General features: G+C 46.5%; 3 protein-coding genes across 13 annotated transcripts in view; 2 read left to right on the top strand and 1 right to left on the bottom strand.

Moving 5' to 3' along the window:
• The window catches only part of rps6ka1 (ribosomal protein S6 kinase a, polypeptide 1), a 63,204-nt gene extending 55,082 nt beyond the window's left edge, over positions 1-8,122 (top strand). For all 6 annotated transcript variants that reach the window (XM_034297488.1, XM_034297486.1, XM_034297485.1 and 3 more), the window contains 8 exons: positions 840-965; positions 1,153-1,242; positions 1,583-1,741; positions 4,006-4,167; positions 4,417-4,493; positions 4,583-4,700; positions 5,053-5,190; positions 5,300-8,122. In XM_034297488.1, coding sequence (XP_034153379.1) covers positions 840-965; positions 1,153-1,242; positions 1,583-1,741; positions 4,006-4,167; positions 4,417-4,493; positions 4,583-4,700; positions 5,053-5,190; positions 5,300-5,422 — 993 coding nt within the window. In that variant the 3' untranslated portion in view covers positions 5,423-8,122. The remainder of the gene's footprint in view (positions 1-839; positions 966-1,152; positions 1,243-1,582; positions 1,742-4,005; positions 4,168-4,416; positions 4,494-4,582; positions 4,701-5,052; positions 5,191-5,299) is intronic.
• A 7,360-nt stretch (positions 8,123-15,482) lies between these two features.
• LOC105006545 (TMF1 regulated nuclear protein 1) lies at positions 15,483-21,376 on the top strand. 4 transcript variants are annotated; one of them, XM_020053869.2, is made up of 2 exons: positions 15,483-17,603; positions 20,660-21,376. In XM_020053869.2, exon 1 carries the CDS (start codon positions 15,883-15,885, stop codon positions 16,288-16,290), a length of 408 nt encoding a protein of 135 aa, XP_019909428.2. In that variant the 5' UTR covers positions 15,483-15,882; the 3' UTR covers positions 16,291-17,603; positions 20,660-21,376. The 4 variants fall into 4 exon arrangements, with proteins under 4 accessions (XP_019909428.2, XP_019909427.2, XP_034153115.1 ...); XM_020053868.2 differs by having other exon boundaries at positions 15,483-18,871; XM_034297224.1 differs by having other exon boundaries at positions 15,483-20,751; positions 21,278-21,376.
• Positions 21,377-25,939: 4,563 nt separating this feature from the next.
• Positions 25,940-27,237, bottom strand: part of asap3 (ArfGAP with SH3 domain, ankyrin repeat and PH domain 3) — a 34,701-nt gene continuing 33,403 nt past the window's right edge. For all 3 annotated transcript variants that reach the window (XM_029125417.2, XM_029125416.2, XM_029125418.2), the window contains exons 24-26: positions 26,669-27,026; positions 26,287-26,418; positions 25,940-26,123 (exon numbers count right to left, since the gene is read on the bottom strand). In XM_029125417.2, the coding sequence (XP_028981250.2) occupies positions 26,025-26,123; positions 26,287-26,418; positions 26,669-27,026 (589 nt within the window). In that variant the 3' untranslated portion in view covers positions 25,940-26,024. The remainder of the gene's footprint in view (positions 26,124-26,286; positions 26,419-26,668; positions 27,027-27,237) is intronic.

Here is a 27,237-nt window from a genome sequence, read left to right as displayed (position 1 = left end):
GGCCACTTCTCCCCTCCCACATGATTGTTCCTAAACACACATCCAGGGCACTCTCGCGCACATCTAGGATTAGTTGCCAGATTCCCAGACAGATTAACTGGACTAGAATCCTGTCAACAAAGGGAGGCTGTACATTGAGCTTCCTTTTTAGACTTGGCTGGACAGGTGTCTGGGAACCTGGCCCTGTGTGTCCTAGCGCTGTAGCCAATGTTTTCTTCTCACTTTGATGTTTAAGCAGCCACGTGCTCACATAGGATACAACCAGTAGATGGCACTGTTTGTCAGCCTACAGCACTCAGACATGCAGAAGTTTAATAACAAAGTGGTTTGAAGTTGTTTCAAAACGCGGCGCTCTGAGGGCGTTTCATAACGCGGCGCTCTGAGGGCGTTTCATAACGCGGCGCTCTGAGGGCGTCTCATAACGCGGCGCTCTGAGGGCGTCTCATAACGCGGCGCTCTGAGGGCGTCTCATAACGCGGCGCTCTGAGGGCGTCTCATAACGCGGCGCGCTGAGGGCGTCTCATAACGCGGCGCTCTGAGGGCGTCTCATAACGCGGCGCTCTGAGGGCGTCTCATAACGCGGCGCTCTGAGGGCGTCTCATAACGCGGCGCTCTGAGGGCGTCTCATAACGCGGCGCTCTGAGGGCGTCTCATAACGCGGCGCTCTGAGGGCGTCTCATAACGCGGCGCTCTGAGGGCGTCTCATAACGCGGCGCTCTGAGGGCGTCTCATAACGCGGCGCTCTGAGGGCGTCTCATAACGCGGCGCTCTGAGGGCGTCTCATAACGCGGCGCTCTGAGGGCGTCTCATAACGTTGCCCTTTTTCCGGTTGACTGCAGCAACTCCATGGGAAGAATGTGGTGTTCAGCGATGGTTACACGTTGATGGAGGACATCGGCATGGGCTCCTTCTCTGTCTGCAAGCGCTGCGTCCACAAAGCCACCAACATGGAATATGCCGCCAAGGTACCTGAGCACAATGTAGCCTCCTTCCACTCTGGAGAGCCTTGTTAATGACACTTGACCATGACTTTTTGTGAGTCTGAGAGATGAATGTGAGATGTTTATTTTAAGCCAGTCACATGGGGGCCTTTGTGGGAATCTCTCTTTGCATACCGTAATGTTTCTAATGCCCTCCATGTTCTACTACCAGGTGATTGACAAGACCATGACAGATCCAACAGAGGAGATAGAGATCCTGCTGAGATACGGTCAGCACCCAAACATCATCACCCTAAAGGATGTAAGTACTGACGCTAACTGTTGTGCCCCTTTTCTGTCTTTGGAAACTGGTTGGCTTAAGTTCCATTTCAGGTAGGACACTAAGATTCTAATTCCTCCAGTTTGTTGCACAGTGACAAGTACTTTTAACCCGTGACGAGGCTGTGAGCCAACATCTTCAAAACTCTACCTGATCAATGTGATTGGTGCTCTGGAACTCAGATTACTGACCTTGAACTCGTTGTTCCAGAATGCTGATGGTGTTCTAAAGGTCATTCTAGAATGTAAAGGAGAACTGCTGGTTTTTCAACATGTCCTAGTGTACACGGTTACTGATTGTTTCTATGTTTGTCTTCTACCAGGTTTATGATAACGGGAAGCAGGTATATCTGGTGACTGAGCTGATGCGGGGCGGAGAGCTGCTCGATCGAATCCTCAAACAGAAGTTTTTCTCGGAGCGCGAAGCCAGTGCCGTGCTTCACACCATCACCAAGACTGTCGAATACCTCCACGTGCAGGGGGTAAGACTAGAATACCTCTGCGTGCAGGGGGTAAGACTAGAATACCTCTGCGTGCAGGGGGTAAGACTAGAATACCTCTGCGTGCAGGGGGTAAGACTAGAATACCTCTGCGTGCAGGGGGTAAGACTAGAATACCTCCGCGTGCAGGGGGTGAGACTGTCGAATACCTCCGCGTGCAGGGGGTGAGACTGTCGAATACCTCCGCGTGCAGGGGGTGAGACTGTCGAATACCTCCGCGTGCAGGGGGTGAGACTGTCGAATACCTCCGCGTGCAGGGGGTGAGACTGTCGAATACCTCCGCGTGCAGGGGGTGAGACTGTCGAATGCCTCCGCGTGCAGGGGGTGAGACTGTCGAATGCCTCCGCGTGCAGGGGGTGAGACTGTCGAATGCCTCCGCGTGCAGGGGGTGAGACTGTCGAATGCCTCCGCGTGCAGGGGGTGAGACTGTCGAATGCCTCCGCGTGCAGGGGGTGAGACTGTCGAATGCCTCCGCGTGCAGGGGGTGGGACTGTCGAATGCCTCCGCGTGCAGGGGGTGGGACTGTCGAATGCCTCCGCGTGCAGGGGGTGGGACTGTCGAATGCCTCCGCGTGCAGGGGGTGGGACTGTCGAATGCCTCCGCGTGCAGGGGGTGGGACTGTAGAATGCCTCTGCGTGCAGGGGGTAAGACTAGAATACCTCTGCGTGCAGGGGGTAAGACTAGAATACCTCTGCGTGCAGGGGGTAAGACTAGAATACCTCTGCGTGCAGGGGGTAAGACTAGAATACCTCTGCGTGCAGGGGGTAAGACTAGAATACCTCTGCGTGCAGGGGGTAAGACTAGAATACCTCCGCGTGCAGGGGGTGAGACTGTCGAATGCCTCCGCGTGCAGGGGGTGAGACTGTCGAATGCCTCCGCGTGCAGGGGGTGAGACTGTCGAATGCCTCCGCGTGCAGGGGGTGAGACTGTCGAATGCCTCCGCGTGCAGGGGGTGAGACTGTCGAATGCCTCCGCGTGCAGGGGGTGGGACTGTAGAATGCCTCCGCGTGCAGGGGGTGGGACTGTAGAATGCCTCCGCGTGCAGGGGGTGGGACTGTAGAATGCCTCTGCGTGCAGGGGGTGGGACTGTAGAATGCCTCTGCGTGCAGGGGGTGGGACTGTAGAATGCCTCTGCGTGCAGGGGGTGGGACTGTAGAATGCCTCTGCGTGCAGGGGGTGGGACTGTAGAATGCCTCTGCGTGCAGGGGGTGGGACTGTAGAATGCCTCTGCGTGCAGGGGGTGGGACTGTAGAATGCCTCTGCGTGCAGGGGGTGGGACTGTAGAATGCCTCTGCGTGCAGGGGGTGGGACTGTAGAATGCCTCTGCGTGCAGGGGGTGGGACTGTAGAATGCCTCTGCGTGCAGGGGGTGGGACTGTAGAATGCCTCTGCGTGCAGGGGGTAAGACTAGAATACCTCTGCGTGCAGGGGGTGAGACTGTCGAATACCTCCGCGTGCAGGGGGTGAGACTGTCGAATGCCTCCGCGTGCAGGGGGTGGGACTGTAGAATGCCTCTGCGTGCAGGGGGTGGGACTGTAGAATGCCTCTGCGTGCAGGGGGTGGGACTGTAGAATGCCTCTGCGTGCAGGGGGTGGGACTGTAGAATGCCTCTGCGTGCAGGGGGTGGGACTGTAGAATGCCTCTGCGTGCAGGGGGTAAGACTAGAATACCTCTGCGTGCAGGGGGTGAGACTGTAGAATGCCTCTGCGTGCAGGGGGTAAGACTAGAATACCTCTGCGTGCAGGGGGTAAGACTAGAATGCCTCTGCGTGCAGGGGGTAAGACTAGAATACCTCTGCGTGCAGGGGGTAAGACTAGAATACCTCTGCGTGCAGGGGGTAAGACTAGAATACCTCTGCGTGCAGGGGGTAAGACTAGAATACCTCTGCGTGCAGGGGGTAAGACTAGAATACCTCTGCGTGCAGGGGGTAAGACTAGAATACCTCTGCGTGCAGGGGGTAAGACTGTCGAATATCTCCACATGCAAGGGGGTGAGACACTTGAATGGTCATTTTGTATTATCAATATATCAGTATGTTAGCATTTCCTTTTAAAAATGTTAATGGTTTCATAAAATTTGCCCGTATTCTTACAGTTTACCTGCAGATAACACTGTTAACCAGCTGATTAACTCAGAGTCCAATGGAACTGCACACATTTCATACATTTTTATTCCACATAACTACTTAACTAATGATCTCTCCTGTTTCCTGCTCCCTTGCCTTCTCCAAATCACTGCTCTCTCCAGGTGGTCCACAGGGATTTGAAGCCCAGTAACATCTTGTACGTAGATGAGTCGGGGAATCCAGAGTCAATCCGGATCTGTGACTTTGGTTTCGCCAAGCAGCTGAGAGCTGACAACGGCCTGCTAATGACCCCCTGTTATACTGCTAACTTTGTAGCCCCAGAGGTGAGGAGGGAGGGGTGGAGTTATAATAGTATACAGTGTGTTCTGGTATATAGTCAAGAGTATATACACCCCTGAAAAGTGATATATAATTTTTAACATATTTGGACATAATGATATTTCAGCTTACCATGTTTATTGATAAAAGTAACCCAATTCAAAAATCTCACACAAATAGAACTGGAAAACCATTGATGCGATTAAATGAACAAACGCAACTCCATTCCAGGACTTCCACTGTTTGTGTTCCAGGTGTTGAAGCGCCAGGGTTACGACGAGGGCTGTGACATCTGGAGCCTGGGGGTTTTGCTGTACACCATGCTGGCCGGGTATGGACCCAATACCCTGTACATTCAACTCCATAAGAAATTTGATGAAATGGGCGGGTTTTATTCAGTGGTCTTGTCCCCTCTGTCAGCTTCACGCCGTTCGCCAATGGGCCCGAGGACACCCCAGAGGCTATCTTGAGCCGGATAGGCAGCGGCCACTTCACTCTGACCGGCGGTAACTGGGACGCGGTGTCCGACGCCGCCAAGGTACGTTTGGCCTGACGGGGACTTGCCGGGCGACCGTGTCATGTACCAGCCTGACCCGGGATGGGAACGGGCTTTCACAACATCCTGGAAGGGAAAAAGTCATTTGTTTGCTGCGTTTCATTCTGGATGTATTATTAAATCTGTAGCTGTGGAAGACCGTCAACCTCAAACAGATTCCTGTGTGTGTTTCCTATCAAAAGCAGTTGTCTTTATTTCTTTAGGACTGACTCAGTGTGATAACGATGATCACTAGCAATCTGCTCTGACCCCCACTCCCCCCCCATGTCTCTGTTTCCCCCCCGTCACTGTCTCCCCCCCCCCCCCCCCCCCCCCCCCCCCCATCCCACCATAGGACCTGGTGTCTAGGATGCTCCATGTGGATCCCCACCAGCGGCTGACAGCCATGCAGGTCCTCCAGCACCCCTGGATCGTCCATAGAGACAAGCTTCCCAACAGCCAGCTGCAGCACCAGGATGCCAAGCTGGTCAAGGTACTGGTACTACGCTGTTCAATCCTGGGAACCGTGCTGTTGATCATCTCGGGAATGTGTGTTCGTGCTCCAAACTGTTGTCTTGACATTGCAATACTTCTCACCACAGGGGGCGATGGCGGCTACCTACTCGGCCTTGAAGAGCTCCCAGCCCACACCAGAGCTCAAGCCCATCGAGTCATCTTTCCTGGCCCAGCGGCGTGTCAAGAAACTCCCCTCAACCTCTCTGTAGGACCACCGGAAAGACACCCTGGAGGCCCCAAGAGTCCAGCTAGAACTCCCCCGGCCAGCCAGCCAGCCAGTTAACCAGTCAGGACAGGACAAGTCTCTCAGGACTGAAGAGCCAAGTATTACACCGTCTGACCAGCCATGGACCAATGACTACTCTGCTAAAGGCCTCTCCCCCTGCCTGTGATGTCAGCAGTGGGGGCATGTTCACTGGCTGTCCGTCACACTGGACTAGAGACGGGACGTGGCTGGGGAGGGGCTGGTTGTGGCAAATGATTTAACAGTATATTTTGGATAAGAGGCGTGTGCGTGCACGTGCGTGTGAGTTTGCGAGACGCAACCTGCTACCGCAAAGGATGTTCATGGCACATTTGAACATGTTTCGGTAGTGTTTCTGTTCCGCTGGGAGTGGCTGTCACTCAGCTCTGTTGTTTTGATTGGCTGTCCTACCCGCCTCGGCGTGACTGGGATTGGCTGTCACTAAGCTTTCTGTTGTTTGGATTGGCTCTCCTCTCAGCATCTCTGGGATTGGCTGTTGCTCAGCTTTCTGCACGTCTGCTCCTGTCTGTCCGTTTGGTGTGTCTTTCTTTCTAGAGTTGTTCATCTGTACATGTTTGTGGGCTCCCGACAAATCCCTAGGTTTTCTTGTTTTTCTATGGAAAGCTTTGAAGGGACTAAAGAGCAGTCCCTCACATGCATTCAAATTTTTTGACTGAACTTAAAAAAGATTATTCTGCCATAAATGCCTCTTGTTATTAAGACTATACCAGAACCAGGAATTCTAGGTAATGTAGTCAATGCTAATGTTTTTTCCAGTCTTTTTCACTTGCCGTCGCATGACTTGCGTATAGTCCTAGGGAAGGTTGCAGGATGTTGTTTGCATGGTCTGGTGCTCTGTCACGTCATGTTGCTTTCTCCTTCTCTTTGCTTTAGTTGTCTTAGTAACTTTGCAGATTCTGATATTAAAATAATTAGCATTTTTTGATTAAATAAGAAAAATAAAAAGATTATCTTTTATGCCCTGAACAAGATGACATGTTGGCATTACCAAATTTTTGTTACTTTCTTTTTTCTTGGACTTGCTGTCTCCTTTGTCTGGTTATGGCCTGTTATTGTGTAATGTTTTATTTTTCATTCCAAAAAATTCTTTAGAAAGTACTTTTGTGAAAGACATGTCAAGCAAAAACACACTGTCAGGAGTGTCCATGATTTACTTTCTTTTCCCACAATGCTCCTCTTTATTTCCTCTCGGTTTCAATGACTAAAGGTTATGTAAAGAGACAGATTATGTGAGACAGATTGTCTGAGGGATTTTACGGGTCACTCTCAAATGTCTCTGTAAAACCTTTGGCTTTTATATGGCCACAGTCTATCGTTTTTTGTGATATTTTGATTTGTCTAAGTGAATGTCTACTGGTCAGTTTGACTGTAACGTCTTCTAGGCCCATATCCAGAATGAATCTGAGTTGGCGTGCTGATCTAGGATCTGTCCATGGTGAAAAGGAAACTAGTCTAGTATTGACTAGTTGACAATGGTTAGGGGTTTGACTGTGTGTTTGGGAATACTTTCAGCGTGGCTGCTTCCCTTTAAACGAGTCAATCACTGTTTCAAGCCACACCCACCAAATAGGAGCAAACATAAATCCAAAAAGGTCTGTTCAAGTGGTAACGTGTTGTTCATGTGAAATGGTTCCGGAACATGGTGAATGTTCAAGTGGTAACGTGTTGTTCATGTGAAATGGTTCCGGAACATGGTGAATGTTCAAGTGGTAACGTGTTGTTCATGTGAAATGGTTCCGGAACATGGTGAATGTTCAAGTGAATTGACAGCATGTTAACCCTTCTGCTCTGAGACAGGCCCTGGTCCCTAGAACTGCATTCTGGGTACAGGACTAGTACAGCACTGGTCATAATGATGTCCATCTTGACTAGTTGTCATCATTACTTGTGGTATGCATTCATGCAGTTTTAGTCTCTTTTTATTTCCCTCTTCAGGGTGGGTTACTTAACATCTAATGTCTTCCCCGCCCCTCGTCTGGGAGACCTGCCCCTCGTCTACAGTTAAAGAATACTCTTCCAGTAGCTTCGTCATCTTTAGTCTTGCATATCCGACGCTAATCTGTACAAAGCAAGATGACACTTCCTCAGGGAAACTCGCTATTTAGGAGCAAAACTACGCAAAGAAGGAATGGTTGAATAGCGTCTACCACAGGCCAGGACTTCTCATAATAAAAATATCCATTATATTTGAGTTGGAATCCTACCAATCGGAATGCATTCTGTTAAAGTTAAGATTTGTGTAGCTATGACATTTCGAGATTACATTTTAATTTACTGTGACGATATATTCCTCTTCTCTGTTCTAATTGTCGCTTTCTTTTATCTATGAGGGTCCACCCCTGCTTGCAGCAAAAAGATTAGCCAATAAACTGTGACCGACCGCAAATACACACGCCTATGATGGCCAATGAAAATACTTTCTTGCTGTGTTTTTTCGCTGATATTACCTGCGTGTTTGAACCCCTAATCCGGGAACTTTTATTTGGTGTGAAACTATCATGTATATGTTCTTCTGACTGTATTCTTTATTCCGTGTGGAACTGTCACGTTCTTCATGTACTTGTCCTGTTCCCCATCATGGCGGTGGGATTTCCGTCAGTTTAAATTGGACGCCTTCCCATTAAAGACCTTTTCTCTGCACCGATCTAAGCCTGCTACCTCTACTCTGGTCTCTTCTTGGCTGAATGTGGACTTTGATGGGAAGATTTTTAAAAAGCAGGTCTGCACTCGGAATATACAGTCATGTCTGGAATTATCAAGACACAAGCACTGTGGTATTGTCGCTGCTTTACAGGTATTGCGGACCATTGTGATTGTCTGAACATGGCTGCTGCCTAGACTCGCTCTGGCGCCACCTTCAGGCACCTTGGTCACCTGCTCAATGAAGGTAGAAAGCCACAGTGTTTTGGGTGTGTAAGGATTGTGGTCTAAACTTTCTGGTTGAGGAGGCAGCATGATATGACCCAAAACGGCATTTAGATGAGGTCCTGAGGACATCTTGACATCAACTGTCCCAAGTCTGCTTGTAGTTGCTGCAATAAAGCAGGATCTTAATCACAAATAGGATACCATTAGACTCTGGTGAAGAGGGGGTGAAGATAATGCAAAGGTAGGTGCAGACTCATTTTGGTGTGTTTCCTGGTGTATTTCCTGGGTAGCCACTGTCCTACACTAGCGATTTACAGGAGCGGTCCTTTGGACACCCAGGGAAGAAACCCACAGCACTGAGAGTAGCCTTTCATGTCATCACCTTTGTCAAATGTACTCCGACTAGCTCCTCTGATGGATTTCTACTGTACGCACGCACACCTAGGTGTTTGGGTGAACCACAGTTTTTAGCCCTTTAGCCCTCTGTTATTATAACACATTTGTGTCCTACGCGCCAGCTAAACAACATCTTTCATATTCTAAAGTATTTTAGTTCTGTATATTTACATTCTGTCTTTGTTCGTGTGTACATAGATTTCTTTTTTCACCTTTACTGGTAGGGGGACATAGGTCTCTTACGGTTGAGCTTTGCATTTCAGCAATAAAAAACAGACATGAAATACACACACATTTGGAGAAGCAATCGCAGTGAAAAAACGTTTTACCTAACTCTGGTCTGTTAGGAATAAAATTGGAATGGTGTGGTGCGTGCATAACAAACACTTGCATCACGCTGCAGGATGGTGGTGACGGCATGTCTGAAAGGAAAACCTCTGTCTTTCTGCAAGGGACTTTTACCTGGGGTGGAGGTTTACTTTCAGCAAATCACTGATCCTTAGCGATCGTGATGGGAAGGTGGATTAATGAATCTGATCAATTTGTGTCATAAAGTTAAAATTATCATTATTTACACTAGTTGTGTTCATTTGAGTGAGTACTGCACTATTTGTCTTAGCATACATGACAACTAACAGCTGTGCGCACCTAGCTTGAGGGGTGTGTATGAATCCTGACAGGGATCCTACTGTACCTTTTTAAAACCAATGATCCAATTACTGTGTTACTCGTGAAGATAAACTAATCATGCATATAAATTAAGCAAAAACAGTTAGTGCTGTGTAGTTCATGCAAACCATGAATGAACTACACCACTACTGTCCACAGTCATGGCTAAAGAGGCATGTTTTAAAAAGCCCAGACCTCCATCCAATCTGGAATCTGTGGCAGGACTTGAAAGTTGCTGTTAGTTGACAACACCCACCCAAACGGTAAGCTTGTGGAAGTTTGCCAAAAAGACCAGTAAACATTTTCAGGACCCAGTTGTGCAAACCTGGTAGAGACTAACCTAAAAAGACTTGTATCTGTAACTGCTGGTAAAGGTGGTTCTACCAAGTTCTGGTTAGGGGCGTGAATGCTTATCCAACTGACACATTTCAGTTAATCTGAAAAATTACCTTTTGTTTCACATAAAAAGAAATGCTTTGCACCTTTAAATTGTTCAATCCAGACAACTGAATGCGGAGAAGGACACACTGTGCTGAGCGTGGAAGGTCTCTCTCACTCACTCTGACACCTCCCACGTCAGAGTACTCATACTTTACACTGCAGTAAATGACCCTTCACACACACACACACACACTCCCACTGGCTCAGCCCAGACGTTAAAGCATCCAGGCCGACTATCCACTCTCCATATTGATTACAGAACGACATGGGCAGCTGGACCGTCGGGAGGATGGAGAGGAGCAGCCGACGTCATCCGTCCTGCTGTCTGCAGGTGTAAGTGAGAAGCACAGTCTCTCCATCTGGCTCCTATTGCACTCTACTCTACTCAGTGGGACGGCAAGCCTCCCTGCCATCCGTCCCAAATCAAATGCATTGTCGGGTCGACCATAGTTCCTCCGATAAACATTACCTCAGGAAGCGAAAACATACATTGTTTTTAATTGGGAAAAAACAGATATTGCCTCTTTGTTTTGGTGAGTGTTCCTTTTGTGTCCACTGAATGTGGCCCGCTGTGGTTTCTAGTCAGGAATGTCAGTTGTACTGCAGATGATGAACCGCGTCTGAATGCGGTAAAGCACGGTGAGATCTGAGTGGCCGACAGATATTGGAGATGTGCTGATAAGAAAGGCAGATAGTGTATTAACCCTTTTCACTCGTAACAGTCAAGTTCATACACGTTTACTAATATTACCAGGTTACTGAACCACTGCAATGTATTTTCATACAACTGGGTTTCATTTCCCTTTCTGGATGACTAAGCTGAGTTTTGATTGTGCCTCTGGAAAGCTTTTGTAAGCATTACAGTACTGCCTACACAAGCACAAAAAGACACTAAATGCACTATTCTCTCCTCCTTTCTCATCAGGTGATCTTATTCCAGCTTCTCCACAGCCCAGCCCATTAAAGTAAAACTAAGCCATAACAGCTCTGAAATCCTACATCCAACACTACACCATCCCAAGGAGCAGAAGGTGACCATTACATGTACATCTATTTTTGCTTAGCTCACTGAGATACAGCATCAAGGGGCCCCATAACATACTGACAGCTAACATGTTGAAGACGCGTGTCACCACAGCTGAGATGTAATCCCCACGTGTCACTCTGCTGATGTTTTCAAGGCTGCACAACAAGCCATTACAACTACTCGTCACGTATCCTGGTCCTCCCGCCAATGTTGCTACCAAATTCCCAGCATGCCCGCTGAACCCTGTCTATTCCTGGGCCACCTGTCTCCTTGCTTGGCCCCCTGTCAGGCATCTGCCATGTCAGTCATTCCCCATAGCACTTACAAACAGAAGCAGAGGGGATTACAGTAATCCTGGCCAACGGGTCTGGTCTGAGTACAGGTGCTGGACCGAAATTTGAGCCGGTTTGATGCAGCAGGAAAATAATCCTGCAGTGACGACAAAACGAAAAGTAACCCTGAGGTTGACGCCGTGACTCTGAGCCAGTTGTTGCGACGAGACACGTTGTGAATTGGGACATCGAAGAAAAGTTAGGGGGGAACATTTGGAAAATATTCAAATATATCAAAAGGCAAAGTCAAGTGAAATTTCCTTTTTCAGCGTTAATAACGCTACAACACTGTTTCATGGAAAGATTAAGCTTTTGACAAAAAAAATCTAGTTAATTGGAGAATCTCTACTGAGCTGGATTTTAAGTCCAGGACTGGGCTTATTCTGTGTTGGCAAAACTGGCCCTAAAAGTCATAAATATCACCTGCTACATATTGATCAAATAATGATCCTACATTTTAAAGCACAGGTTGGAGTTAATGGAGGATGGTTACTTTCATATGGGATAATAAGGGATTTCAGGGAGGGATTTCAGGACTGTTTTAGTGAGGTGAACATGGGGAAGAGAGAGATTATATCAGAGATGAAGAAAAAGACCTGTTAATGTTACAGTGTATCTGGAGTGATTCCATCAGGTTCCTTGGTGTGTGTGTGTGTGTGTGTGTGTGTGTGTGTTCAATGTAAATAAAATGTTTGATTCACACAAGCATTGTTACTGTTTTACATTGTTACTGCTGTAAGGCGAAACAGATGACCAGGTAGCCCTCGGCCCAGACCACAATTGCTATCTTCATCGGTTTAGACATAACGAATGTATCTCAGTCACATATCTGGCATCAAGTCCCATTCAAATATATGACACTGCTGTAGTGTAAATACGGTCCCTGTCACCAGGTCAAGGATTAACATAGTTGTTGATAGTGGTTCTTCTGAAACCTTGACAACTGGTCTGGAGGTTAGACTGGAAATAAACCAGTGGGTTGCTTCCTAGACACTAAACTAGCAATACTCCAGAGTTGTGAAATGGAATTTAACCCTACCATGTAGCATGTGCACAACACCCAACAACCAATCCCAGGTAATCCTAATATTACTCACTCCCAGGGCTTCTAACATCTAACCCAGGCCTCTAGTGTCTAAACCAGACCTATAGTCTCTAACCCAGGCTTCTGGGCTCAAACCCAGGCCTCTAACATCTAACCCAGGCCTCTAGCATGTGCATCTCAACGCCCAACAACCAATCCCAGGTAATCCTAATATTACTCACTCCCAGGGCTTCTAACATCTAACCCAGGCCTCTAGTGTCTAAACCAGACCTATAATCTCTAACCCAGGCTTCTGGCCTCAAACCCATGCCTTTAACATCTAACCCAGATCTCTAGTGTCTAAACCAGACCTCTAGCCTCTAACCCAGGCTTCTGGGCTCAAACCCAGGCCTCTAACATCTAACCCAGTCCTCTAGTCTCTAACATCTAACCCAGGCCTCTAGCATGTGCACCACAACGCCCAACAACCAATCCCAAGTAATCCTAATATTACTCACTCCCAGCGCTTCTAATATCTAACCCAGGCCTCTAACATCTAACCCAGTCCTCTAACATCTAACCCAGTCCTCTAGTGTCTAACCCAGGCTTCTGGTTTCTAACCCAGGCCTCTAAAATCAAACCCAGACCTCTAACATCTAACCAGTCCTCTAGTCTCTAACCCAGGCTTCTGGTTTCTAACCCAGGCCTCTAACATCTAACCCAGGCATCTTGTCTCTAACTCAGGCCTCTAACATCTAACCCAGGCCTGTAGGCTCTAATCCAGGCCTCTAACATCTAATCCAGGCCTCTAACATCTAACCCATGCTTCTCGCCTCTAACTCAAGCTTCTAACATCTATTCCATGCCTCTAAAATCTAACCCAGGCTTCTAGCCATAAACATTTAGCCCAAAACTTAAAAACTGTAGTATATACCCATACCTCTAATCATTAGACAGTCTCTAGACTCTGACCCTGGGCTCAACAGTCAGTTAAATCCATCTGATGTTAATCAATACGGACCCTGACATTTTTCCTCCACTCGGATGAACACTATTAAAATATGTTTCTCTCTCTCTCTCGATCTCTGTCTTTTTCTTACTTTCCCTCTCCATTCTCTCTCTTTCCTGTTTGTATGCATCTCTTTTTCCTTCCCCCTTTCTCCCAGTGTGCCTCTTTCTTTTCTTCTTTCATCCGAGTGACCCTTTAAGAAAGAGCAGTAAAAGCGGTTGGTAGATTGTTGTCAGTGTAATGCAGATCCAGAGATAAAAGCATTTGGCCAAGTGAGCACACTACCCTACACACACACTACCCTACACACACACTACACTACACACACTCCCCTACACACACACTCCCCTACACACACACTCCCCTACACACACACTACCCTACACACACACTCCCGGCCACACACTCCCCCTCCCCCCCATTCTACACCCCTCACACTCCCACAGAGTTTCCACCCACTCAGGTATTTGCTACAACTTATCCAAGTTTGAGGCTTTTAACAGAGGCTATTTGAAGTAACTCTCTTGCCCTCACTATCACTATAATCATTACAAACCAATATGTCCCCCCGTCTCTCTGTGTTATTTCCTACTCAGCCAGGCAGGACTAGAGCCATCCCAATGTTGGTCAATAATTGTCTAGACAGCTCATATAGCAGCAAATGGAAAGAACAACAGACGCCATCCATTAGATCTAGCTGGCCTACAGTTAAAACAAGCACGTTTGGTCTCTGACAAATCTTTGACATCAAGGCTACAGTGGCTTCTAAATGTTTGATGTAAAAAGTAACTATAATACATTAAATTGTTTTTTCAAATTGTGTCTGAATAGTCTACGTGGTTGAACGTGTTTGGTAAAGCAGCTATGTTTGTCTCTGAACATTGTCCCAGAACTGGGAGAGATCTGGATCGGCACATCAGTCTGAGGTGCTCTGAGAGTCCGACCCCAGCGGACAGGAAAATGACCCATTCTGGTCTAACAAAGGGGATGTTTGTTGTTACCAAGTCAGATTTTCATATTACAGACGTTTTTCCATTTGGTGTTTAGCAAAAAGTATCTATTGAATTCTAATACACAGTGCACTCTGTAATTTTAACCTCATAGCAATCATTTGATTTCAATTTCCTTTTTACTGCAGACTTGGCTGTAACTCCTGTTTCTATAAACTAGCCATTACTAACTATTGATTGTGGTAGTTGATGTGTTTTTAAGTGTAATGCAGTTTATAAACAGTGACATTGTCATTGCAGCCTCACATGTCAATATGTAATGGCAGTGAGTAGATTTTGCATCTGTCCCCCATGGTGTGCTTTGGGTTTCCATCATGCTAAAAACAAAAGCTTCATTGAGATCCCTCAGGGGGATCTAGAAATTGAAACTTTGAGTTCTTCAAAAAGCCCAATTTGACTGGTTCCTCCAAGATCCTCTTGAATGACCTTTAGGGGATGATTTTTGATGGAGTAGATTCTCCAGATCGTACAATGAGGAACAATTAGGCGTTCTTTAAAACAACCATTGATATTTCCCACTGATGTGAAACTTTTAACGGTTCCCCCATGGTTTCAATGTAAAGGATCCTCTAAGAATCTTTTCATTTTAGAGTAATGGTGTCTCCAATGTTTTACAATCTCTTCACTGAATGTTGTGCTTCTATTAATGAATAATTTACCCATACTACATACCAGGAGTTGTACATGCTTCTCAGCAACAGTGAGGCTTCATTTGTCTCATGAAAATGTATGAGTAATTCAACCTTGAGTGAGAGCAGTCAACTTTATCAATTAGCTAGCAGGGGAATGGACCGAATAGATGGTTTTAGGGTTTTACAATCATTCCTCAGGTCGTGTGTGTGTGTGTGTGTGTGTTTAAAATCTGAACAACCCCCCTTCCCTCCTCTTATTTCCCATCTGATGTCATAGAGACTGCGTTGCCATGGGCAACGAGCTGAGCAGAGAGAGAGAGGAGAAAGGATAGAGCCCAGCTGGAGGGAGGGGGGGGGGGGTGGAAAGGAAATCGGCTCATACCACATACAAACACGTACGCACGCACACACACACACACTAAGCCAACCAAAGAGGAGAGAGGTAAAATAATACAATCACAGAATACATCTGATCTCTCCCCGTTCCTACTGAAGCACCAGGCGAGCCGGGGCTAGCGGACCAAGGGGGGAGGAGCCAGCAGGGGGGTAAGCAGCCAATCAGCATTTGACGTGGCCACGAAGCAACCAACCAATGAGGTGCGGGTGGGCTCCTCCCTACGAAGCGCCGTGCGCCGAGCTCCGATGTCTTATTAATGAATGGAGCGTCTCTGAGGCAGCCCGCTGCTCGGCCACGGAGCTGAAGAGTAAACTGCAACAGAAACACACACAGAGCTGAAGAGTAAACTGCAACGGAAACACACACGGAGCTGAAGAGTAAACTGCAACGGAAAACACACACGGAGCCGGCCATGAAGAAACGCCACAGACAGGCTCACGTCGCCGACGCCACGGGCGACAGGAATCCACCACCTCAGCCCGACGTCCGGGCTCCCCCTATCCCCACCCCCCCCCCACCCTCCATCAGCCCTGACCCCCTCCAAGTCAGGCACCCCGGCGCTCCCCCTTCCATCGCCCGCCACCCGACGCTCCATCTCCATGGGCGACTTCCGGCGGGTGACAGCGGCTCTCTACGGCTCCGAGAACCCCCCGACGTCCACCACCGCGCCCTCCTCCAAGATGGTGACCCCCAGCTCCAGCATGGAGTTCGAGGCGGCCCGCCGGCGCCTCCTGGAGATGGAGGAGCGGCAGCGCGTCATCCGGGAGATGGAGCGCCGCCTGGAGGAGCTCCGCGAGGTCTTCGTGCGTTCGGAGCAGGAGGCCGTGCAGCACGGCGAGGTGGTCACGCGCATCGCCTGCGCCGCCGAGCAAGGGGAGATGCTCACGGCCGAGAACAGCCAGAGGCTCAAGAAGGGCCTACGCTTCCGGAAGCACCGGCCGACCATTGTCTTCTCCTCCATGCTCGGACTCCGCACGTGCCTGCCCTGGCCCGTCAAGCTCAAATGACCCGCAGACCACAGACCGCCGCTGTCCTGCTCCCCCCGTGAGCTCCGGTTTGCTCCTTGAGGCTGGTCCTCTGCAGAATCACAGGGGGGCTATGCTCTAAGCAGGGCCGTTTGAAGCCAAAAGGTTGTTGTACCAAATGTACGGACGGGACTCGTGTGGCAGCGGGGATGTCATCTCTTTGATGTGGTTGGTAGATTATTTCTTATTTGCTTTGATGCTCGTTGGAGGGAGCAAAGAAGAATTCGATGTGGGAGTCATGAAAGAGGTCATGACAGGGAGCTGGTATTAGGTGTTAGGTAACAAGGAAACTTGTTTCTTTTCTCTTTAGATCTTAAGTCACACAGAGAGGAATAAGAGGGTTATGCAACCAAGCAGGGACTTATAGGAGAGGAGAGAGGAAAAATATGCCTTTTCAACACGCTGAAGGTAAACAAGGGAAGTAAAGGTTTGACACAGGTATTTCTTTGGCGTTTTGCTGCATTGTTCCATATATCCAGGAGGACAGAGAGTGAGAGAAAGACTAACTGGAAGAGGAGTGCGGGTATCGCAGGGGGTAGCGAAGAGCTTTGGGATTCCCGGGGCACACCCACAGAACGTCCAGCTCATCGGTTTAGCACTGAAGATCAAGTCCCCAGTGGAGTCGTCAGCTCTCTCAGCTCTGAGAGAAAGTAGTTCCTTCAAAGAAACTTCCACCCGTGGCCTCTCTGTTGTCACCTGGCAATCCAGGTGACAGCTATCTCCCTATTATAACCTTTCAGAATGTATCCTAGAAATGCTGGGTCCTTCGGGAACGAGTGTTCTGGAACAACATGTTTATCTGCTGAGCGATGGACAACAGCATTGCTGGCACAGCTCTTAATGCCTTTATGGTTCATTGAGGGTTGCATTAGTCATGCCAGGGCCAAAGACACAGTAACTGATAGGCATGAACCTACAGACTGTGGGGGGAGGAGATGACGTGCGAGGCTGGGGGGGTGTCTAACGTAATTGTTTGTACTCCCCTGTTATTGTTACGGCAACTGAGTCGGTCACGTGAGCGACGGAGAGGTCAAAGAAGCAGCCAGAGAGATCAATGAGCAAATAGAGCCATTTAATGTTATTGACGTAATCGCATTGTAACCCCTTGCAATTAACGCCCTTTGTTCGTTGGGCAGATTAAGGGAGGAGGGTTAACTGAAGGACGCGACGAGCATCGAGGCCAGCGCTAACTTTTTGAAAGGGGTTCTGTGTTCCCTGCGCACAGCGCGTCATCCGCGTTCGGTGTAGGTGACCTGATTCTACTGAGATCAGCCTGTTCTTCGCTCGCTCACGCGGTTAGTTTTCTCATTCCCCCTCCCTCTGTTGTTCCGTACCCAGCTTCTTCTTTTTTTGTTTTTTGCTTCCGTGTATGTGGGTGCGTGTGTGTGCATCGAAGGCACAGGCAATTCATTAGGGGGATCTATTTTTATCAGTCGTAGGTTATGTCAGGCTATCTCTGTGCTACATGAATTGTAATGAATTGTTAACTATGATAGCTTCTGGCAGGGTTTTGTATAAACTGATGCTATAACTGAACAAACAATGCATAAAATACAGGACATTGGAGTTGTCCTTGTTAAATTGATGCTGATACACAGTGAGTGTGCTGAAAGTAGAACATGATTAGTACCCTTTTATGCTAATCTTGTTTCAAAAGAATGAACCTGTCATTGTGTGGGCAAAAAACTTACATACTTCCCGACATGGTAGGCCTACTCGCCACGATAATTCTGCTCAACTGTCTGTCAAATGTTTATGGTGCAATTTAACAGCTTAAATATTGTTTGCAATGTAACATTTACATAATTGGACAATGGGCAACAAACTACACTATTTTATTTTTGTAGCGTAATTTTGACGTTTTGCTAAATCAACGTCTTGCTTTGATGACGTTATGGTGATGCCAGGTTGCTGTGACTGAGTCCTTAGGGGTACAAGTCAAGATCAGGATTTCGTATTGGCACATTATCTGCCATTAAGAGTCGTTCTAGTAATTGAAATGATCAAATGTATGCCTATGTATTGTCATTTAATGAGAACAACTCACTTTCAGGTTATATACTTTTACAGGATCCTTGCTGTTCGGTCCTTTTTTTCAACTATTCGCAACACTATTGCTAACTATTGAAAGGAAAATGTAGGATATAGGCTACGGACTTTCAGCTAAAATGTCCACTGCTTTGTCTTTATTTCTGCCCTAACTAAAACCTTTTCGGCTCAGCAAGCTACGCTATTGTAGTCCACTTTATCAGCGTCGTTTCGAAGATGGGTGCAGAAGCCAGCCTCCGTGCTCAATCAGCTGAGTCTTGCGTCAGGGAAATCTGCTGCTTAGTTGCGTCGTTTTCGACCTGCGTAAGTTTTACAGTCGACTTGCCAAAGCTAAGGGCGAAGACGCGATTGGGTAGTCAGCATGTAACACCTGGGCATTGTTTGTCGAAAGCAAGGGCTGTTTCTCTTATTTTTAGAAAGCTAATGTGTTGAAAGAGCTTCGGTGAGCGGACTAAAATGCATGCTCGACTTTTTTTGAGAGGGATGCGAAGGACATCTGCTCTGTTCTTACATGGTAAATAATCTTGAATAGGGTCCGTTACTGTTATTTCTGAAACCAGAGACAAGCAGAATTTCTATTGAAGGCTGCAGACTCAAACACCTTAATCCTGTCCATATGTGCATATATAACTACATGACACTATACTGTAAGCCTATAACATGTTTTTCATTCAATGCCTTATGCTATGCCTCTGTATATATAATAGTGTGATTAGGAATTTATGACCATTGTTCTAATGATGACGACCAGAACACCCGTGTCCAGGTTGGATTACATTGAAAATGTAACTTGCAATCTTCTCAGCACTGAAGTGTTTGTTTTGCATTAAAACAAAAACATTTCCCAAAGAGCTCTGGGCCCATTTGCAGAATGAATGTAATGTTTAAACGATCATATATGTATATAAATATATATGATGATTTAAATATATATATATATATATATATATACATACACCCCCTTAACTGTTTAGGGACCGTAGTTTAATATACTGTTCAACTCAACAAACCTTTATCAAAAACAATTATGTCTTGTCCTAACCTCAGGGTTATTGAAATAATTCCCCTTTCATCAGCAAAATAGAGTTCAGATACATTTCACATCTAAAAGGCCTATGATAATTGAAGGACAGTTACCCACAGAAAAACCTCGTCCCCAGGCTGTTTGTGCATCGAGCATATTGGGGCGGACGTGTCTGGGAAGAAGATTACCCTGAGAAAGTTAAATAGTTCTGTGTTTTTAATTTCAAAGGCTTTCATTAGCGATATGCCAGATTAGATTTAAATGTTGAGTTAACATGGTGTTAAATCCATAAAACACGGTAGAAAATGTTCTTAAGTCTATGCCAAGTCTACTGACCTCATCTGTCACATAGTAATGTCTCACCAAACTTGGTCATTGTCAGGCAGCACAAACAGATTGGCCTACTCAAACAGATTTTTTGGCCTACTCAAACATATTGGCCTACTCACAGCCAATGTAATGTAATCCAAATTGACAACTTTTCTGCATCAATCATAGGTCTAAAAAGGTTTTATGACAATATTACTTTACCATTGTGTATATGAATGTATTTATCTATTCTGTTGAATAATTTGTGTGATGTGAAAGTGTTTCATTGTGTTAAAATAAGGACATACCATACAGTTGCGTTTACACAGGTCCGATTCTGATTGTTGATCTTTTGCCAGTAATTGGACTGCCAGTAATTGGACTGCCAGTAATTGGAAAGCAAAATTGTATTTTATTTTTTTCAAACTAATTTAAATCTGTTTATTGATGTCCATATTGACCTTGAAAATAAGTTTAGATATTTTAAGCTCTACTGATAACATGTCATACTTAACTTTCAACAAAAGAAACACACCATGCTTATTGCTTTACATAAAGCTTTGCATTATGGGATGTTTTTGCTGGTGATACAGAAACGTTTATGGTGATTCTCCAAACCTAATAGGCTTTAAGGCAGGTATGTACTTTAAAGATATGAAAAATAGATAAACTTTTTTTTTTTTTTTTTTTTTACATGATTCAGGATGGTTTCTACTCGGTCCTGCGAGAGATTTGGCCTGTTATACTGCAGGTTTAAAGAGAGAAAAGGCTGAGGTGGACTAGGGACTTTTATACTGACTTATTTACCCCCGTTTCAGGTCAATTGGGAAAGTGAAACTAAATTCCTCTGGTTCTTTCCCTGTGTATCTTATTCTCTTAATCATTCCCTTAGAAGTCACATGTTATTCTTTCATGGGCAGACAGTGAGCGACAGTGTTTAATTTGACATGTTGACACTGTGTCCTGTAGAAAGCCAGGAGAATGGATTACGTGAGATATGGACCACATACGTCCAAAGGGTCCCTTTTGGAACATTCTTCTTGAAAAGGCACTGAAAAGAGGTAAACGCAACAGTCAACGTTTTCGGTGTCTTTTTAATGCTGGGAGCAGCTGAAGCAGTGTGTATTATGAGAGGAATAGGCAGCCTTTTTCCTGTATCACTGCACCACACCTGTTCTACAGAGCCAATTAGTCGGGTTTTACTTCAGTACACCTGGTCTTTCAGCTTGGTTGAATCACACGTGGCTTCTGAGAACCTCATTTGTCTATGCTGCTGCACTCTGATCTTTATGAAAGTCTTGTTTTTTTAATAGACACTAATTAATTAGAGCAGCCAATTATAAAATTGAGTGGTGCTGAATGTGGCTATTGTTAAGCGAGACCCCATCGACCAATGGGGTTGTGCGATCTTCATTCCAATCGGTTAGCGTCACTTCTGAATGATTGTCTTGATTCTTAACGGACCTGTGGGCTTTATTTCTTAGGTGCATCTCACTCTGCCTATACGGTCAACTCTGAAGAATGTAAGTAGTGGTCACGTTCTGAATGGCTTCTCTTCTCCAACTCCTCTGTTCTGAATGTTCACAGGGAGCCTTTGATGTATTGAACAATAAACGTTGACAGGAAATTGTCATTTGTGTGTGTTGGTACATCACAGTGCATCAATGGAAGCTGAGAGGAGGACAGAACATAATAAAAAAAATTCATAAAAGATCAATGTGTCAGTTATGTGACTGGAACTTCTGTAATGGCAGTCTGATTAATCAGACTTTTTAAAAACGTATTCATTATGAACTCCTTATCTCCATTTGGTTGAGGATGGGTTACACAAGCAGTGTTATGCTAAAATGGGTATATTCATAAAACATACATGTTTTATTTATAAATAGTACATTTATTCCAACAGTAATACTGTTCTTTCAACAATACTAAGCATTTGCTGGATTTCATTATATTTACCACCACTGAGTATTACCATGTTGAATGTTCTGTATGATGGGATTATTTATGGTAAAGGATGCCCTGTACTGTATCATGTACAACATGGCAGCTAAGCTGCTAAGATAATGTACTGTATCCCACCATATCCAAAGCTAAGCCCTGTGGCTGTTTGAATCCATTGTGGCTGCGGTGTGGTTAGCCCAGTTAAATGGGTGACTTTTAGTTGATTAAAATAGACCTATGACTGCTTAACTGGGTAAGGGAGTGGTCTCTAGGAAATGCTCTCTGAAAATGAGGTCTGTTTAGTGAAAGACCTTTGACGTTTGTTCCCTAATGTCCACAAACAAAGCAAAAAGGCACAAAGAGGCTCAGGTAAATGAATGATAAATGAATTGGGTCACATAAAAAAGTGTTTTCTAAGAAAGTGATTATTAAAATACAATTACCAAGTGTGCTTTTTTTTTTGTTGAGACTTTCAGATGTCAATGAACATAGACAGAGAGGGAACAGACTTGTGGTCTGTAAAGTATGGCCCAGGCCTTCTTCCTGGTTGCCCTAGCAACCCCCCATGAGTCTAATCCAGGTGTGTGCGCACCAAGATGAGATCACAAACACTGGTTGTGTTCATAGGTAATCTGGTTGAGGTTGGGATTTTGATGTGGAGATGATGTAGAAGAGCAGACTGGCTGCCAGGTCAAGTAGCAGTGTATGTTGTGGTTCACGGAGGCTCCAAGAACCACAGTTTTATCAATTAAATTACAATTATGGATAAACACAAATGTATTGAGATATGGCATTGTGGGTACCCCATTTCATAGCATTTATAGATTTTAGATTTAATGTAATGTTACTGTAATTTAGTTAGGGTTTTAAGTGCTTAATTACTAAAGCTGTTATCTAATTACACCATAAATTCCTTTACCTTGAGTAAATTATTGCAATTGATATTTTTTTTCTCTTCCCTCTGACTTAGCGGGTACTGACGTCACTGTGTACTGGATTATGTGGTTGTCCCACCCAGCTGTTTTAAGATGATTGAAATATACCCTGACTGGGTGGTACTCTGGATAAGAAATTGATATATACCCTGACTGGATGATACTCTGGATAAAAACACCAGCTAAATGGGACAAAAAAAGTCTGTGTGATTGAAAGGCAGTGTTTACTGATAAAACAAACAGTAAAGCGTATGTCTCAGAAAATGTAGATTACCTTTCCATTTCGTCTATGACACTGAACATGAGCAACACCTATTGAATCACACCCTTAGCGGGCAATTTGTACTGTCAGTATGTTTTGCAATGAGTGTGTCATACAAGGATGTTATTTTCATTTTTCTTTCCAGTATCATTCCATCTCAGTCAACCCCCTCTTCCGCTCTCATCTCTGGATTTTTGGAAGGCGAAGAACATTAATAATTAAATTAATTCCCTCAGGCGTTATCTATGAGAGCAAATGTTTAATGCATGTACATTCATTTCAAAAATCTTACCAAACTTTCCATAATATAAATACTGAACAGCACAATAAAATGTTAAAACAATCTTCTTTAATAATCGCTGGCAGACAAAAAAAAAAAAAAAAAAAATCCCATAAAGGACATACTGAGTGCAACATGACAAGTCATTAACTAGGTAATAATGAAATGACAGAAATATTCCATTATAGCGAAGACATACAATAAAACATCCATACCAGCACAACGTGACTGATGTAACCATGGAGATGGACTCCTAGGACCTCCACTGTAAAATATAAAACAGTCATATATATATATATTTAATGAATGGCTCTCGTGTGAAGACATGGAAGAACAACAAGGAACCCCTTCACTTTCTTTCAACAGTTTTAGTTAGCTAGGTCCCTTCCTTAAAGCTTTCCCAGCACCATTTCTTACTGCTCCACTGGCTTCCCTGGGAGTCTACGAGAGAGATTATGGTGCATGAGAAACTTTGATATCATATATAAAGAGCAAATTGATTCTGATGTACCCAGCAACAGTTCAAAACTGGGCGACATTAATGTTTCCAACATGCAAGTGGCAAATTTACATTTGTACTACAGAGTGACATTCGCTCAAAATAGTTGCCCCTCCCGATACAGGCGCCTCCCTGGTTCCATTCTCAACCCGCCGTCACGCAAGCCTCTGCCTGCTCGACTCGTTGTGACTCAGTCCGGAGAGAAAGCTATACGCGCCTCCGAGAGGCTGGTCTAGGAAGAGGAATGTGAACAGTTGTGAAGACACCTGTGTTTCTAAACCGCCACAGATCCCTAGTGCTCTGAAAGGTCATGTTGTTGTGCTGCCAGGGAGTTCCTGTCCACAACACCAGCAGTCTCTTGTTGATAGATTAACCAGTTTTAGAAGACACTGGACAGTCCGATCATACCAAGCTCTAGTCTCCCACATACTCTCCTTTAGTGGCGTTATAGAAGCACTTATGAAACCATATTTATTAATAATTATTTAACATTGTATTACATTCCCGTAACATTGATAAACGCCATGACATTTGATGCGAAACATTTAACTGCCTTTACTTCAGACTCAGCACTATGTAAAATATTAACACGAGGGAGCTGTGAGCTGTCCAATATGAGTATCCAGGTGAGTGATGTACATAGGTAATATCTGTGGTGTCTAGCTTATGGTTCAGGGATATTAATTCCTTCTGTCACCACACCTCTTCCCAAGCGGTCGGAAATAAGCATTTCAAACATCTATTTGACCAAAACCATTGTAAATATTGCATGATGTTAAAATATCCATTTAGAGTTCTCTTCCTCCATCTCTGGTGCGACAGCCATGATACAGAGCTCTACTGATCTGTTAGAAAATTGACTGATCTGGGTCGTGTTCATTATATGAAAGACAAATAAAAACCCGGATGATAACTGAAAACCAAAATGGACAGTTCAGATAGTTCTGTCCTGTTTTGGTCCATTTGGTCCCTATTGAATAATGCCACGCCTCCTAATCAGGTCAGGACTCAGCGTAGCGTCGCCTGGTCTAACCGGCTACCGCTCCCCTAATGACCTGTGTGCAGACATGGGCCCCCGGCAACCAAGTCACCAAGCCTCCAGACAAGCCGACCAATCGAAGCCTGGAGTCTGGCCCAAAAAACAGCTTGGACGGAGACTGGTTTCCATTTCACAGCAGCAGGCCCAACAGCCTGGGACGCCCAGGAGACTGGCTGGCCACCGCTGAGGAGCTTTCCGTGTCTCTCGTTCTGCAACCTGGTTCCAGTCCCTGACATCACCCCCGACAGGCACCGAGCAGGTTTGGGCGTGAAGTATGGCATGAACCTCCAAGCCTCCTTGGTTTCCAGGGCATCCAGGGGCTTCCGTAGGGCATCCAGGGGCTTCCGTAGGGCATCCAGGGGCTTCCGTAGGGCATCCAGGGGCTTCCGTAGGGCATCCAGGGGCTTCCGTAGGGCATCCAGGGGCTTCCGTAGGGCATCCAGGGGCTTCCGTAGGGCATCCAGGGGCTTCCGTAGGGCATCCAGGGGCTTCCGTAGGGGAACACATTCTCCTTCCTCTAGACATCAGTCGTGTGTAAGCTGTTTTCAGGTAATCCAGCAGTTTCAGTCTGACATGTTATTCCAGTTTGGGGAGCTGCCATTGTTTTAATTTGTGGAGGGGGTTAAAATGCTTCCTTTAAATCCTCCTTACTTTCATTGTCACTTCCTTTAAGATCCTGGTCCGTGGTCTGAGGAGGGACGGCGTGTGTGCGTGCGTGCGTGCTCAGATGTGCTGTGTTCACATGTCAGACAATATCATCTTAGGACCAGTCAACAGGAACAGAGGATGAACCAGCCTATACTGCCCAAGCAATGTCTGTCTTTAAATGCACTACATTTAAGTGGGTCCACTCCAGCCTTTTTAGTAGGGTGTAGGGCATAGGGCATAGGGTGTTTGGCTAGGGTGAGGGTGTAGGCTAGGGTGTAGGTGAAGGTGTAGGCGAGGGTGTAGGCTAGGGCGTAGGTGTAGGCTAGGGCGTAGGTGTAGGCTAGGGCGAAGGTGTAGGCTAGGGCGTAGGGTGTAGGCTAGGGCGTAGGGTGTAGGCTAGGGCGTAGGGTGTAGGCTAGGGCGTAGGTGTAGGCTAGGGCGTAGGTGTAGGCTAGGGCGTAGGTGTAGGCTAGGGCGTAGGGTGTAAGCTAGGGCGAGGGTGTAGGCTAGGGCGTAGGGTGTAGGCTAGGGCGTAGGGTGTAGGCTAGGGCGTAGGGTGTAGGCTAGGGCATAGGTGTAGGCTAGGGCGTAGGTGTAGGCTAGGGCGTAGGTGTAGGCTAGGGCGTAGGTGTAGGCTAGGGCATAGGGTGTAGGCTAGGGCATAGGGTGTAGGCTAGGGCGTAGGTGTAGGCTAGGGCGTAGGTGTAGGCTAGGGCGTAGGTGTAGGCTAGGGCGTAGGGCTGTTCCACAACGGTGATTCTAATTTATGGACGTAGTTGACTGGGAAAGACCCACTTCTGGACAGACAGCCTTCGATGTGACCCACCTGGTAGGACAAAAAAACAGTGAAGATCAGCGACCAACCAGGTGATTCAGGGACCAACCAGGTGATACACAGGCTCAGGGACGAGGCCTAATCTGCCTGCAAAACTGTCCCGTGGACATTTAATAATAATAAAGAGGGAAATAAAATGTGCAGTTCTACTCACCCACCAGTGGGGGTCATCGGTGGCTGTTACAACAATGACCTCGTCCTTGAAGAAGGCCAGCTGATCCGAGCTGACTGCTCTGCAGTCCACCAGGGCCTTCACCCTCTTCTGGGCCGGCCTTCGCTGAGACACCTCACACACAAACACATGCACTTTTACACACAAGCTCCAATAAAGGTACAGGTTTGTCTTGTAGTTGAATGTGACTGAAGCAGACTTGTATCCGTGTTAGTCCCTTCTGCTACATACTAGTGCTCATACATGTCACCGTACTTCACCAAAACACCGGGAACGACACATAAGTCAGACCACGTGAGTAATAACAGAACATCCTGGTTAGACTTGGGATGTAACCATGTTGTGCGTTTTCCATTGTACATACCATGGCATTTCTGCGTGTGCGCGGCCCTGGAACCATGATTGGCGGGGTGGAGGAGGTGGGCGCCAGGGAGGAGGGGGTGGACACCGGGGAGGAGGAGGCGGTGGACACCGGGGAGGAGGAGTTGGACACCGGGGAGGAGGAGGTGGGTGCTGGGGAGGAGGAGGTGGGTGCTGGGGCGCCAAGTGCAGTTCCACAGGCAGGACTATTGGTCACAAAGCTGCAGTACAGCTCCTCCTGACTGCCCAGCACCGCACAGATGGGCGAGGTCACCGGGGAGTTCACCATGGAAGGCACCGCTGCAGAACACTTCCCCTGGCCCCCACTGCTGGTCCTCCGGTACGACGTGGTCTTCTCAGAGCTGTGGGGGTAGGACATGCATCTTTAATCCTCCGTGAGTCCACCTTCTCAGGACATTTACCAGAGACGCTGTGAGATGAGGAACATTTGCAATGCGGTAAAAGCAGCCGCCTTAACCACGCGGCACATGGAAGACATTTCCAGAACTGTCGTCATGGCGACAACACCCTCTTCAATCGGAGTTTAGTGGCTCTGGGGGGGAAAACGAACGT

The sequence above is a fragment of the Esox lucius genome, chromosome 15, assembly GCF_011004845.1.
Source record: "Esox lucius isolate fEsoLuc1 chromosome 15, fEsoLuc1.pri, whole genome shotgun sequence".
Lineage (NCBI taxonomy): Eukaryota > Metazoa > Chordata > Actinopteri > Esociformes > Esocidae > Esox > Esox lucius.
Note: the sequence above shows the minus strand (reverse complement) of the source record. Positions and strands in the feature narration are given on the sequence as shown.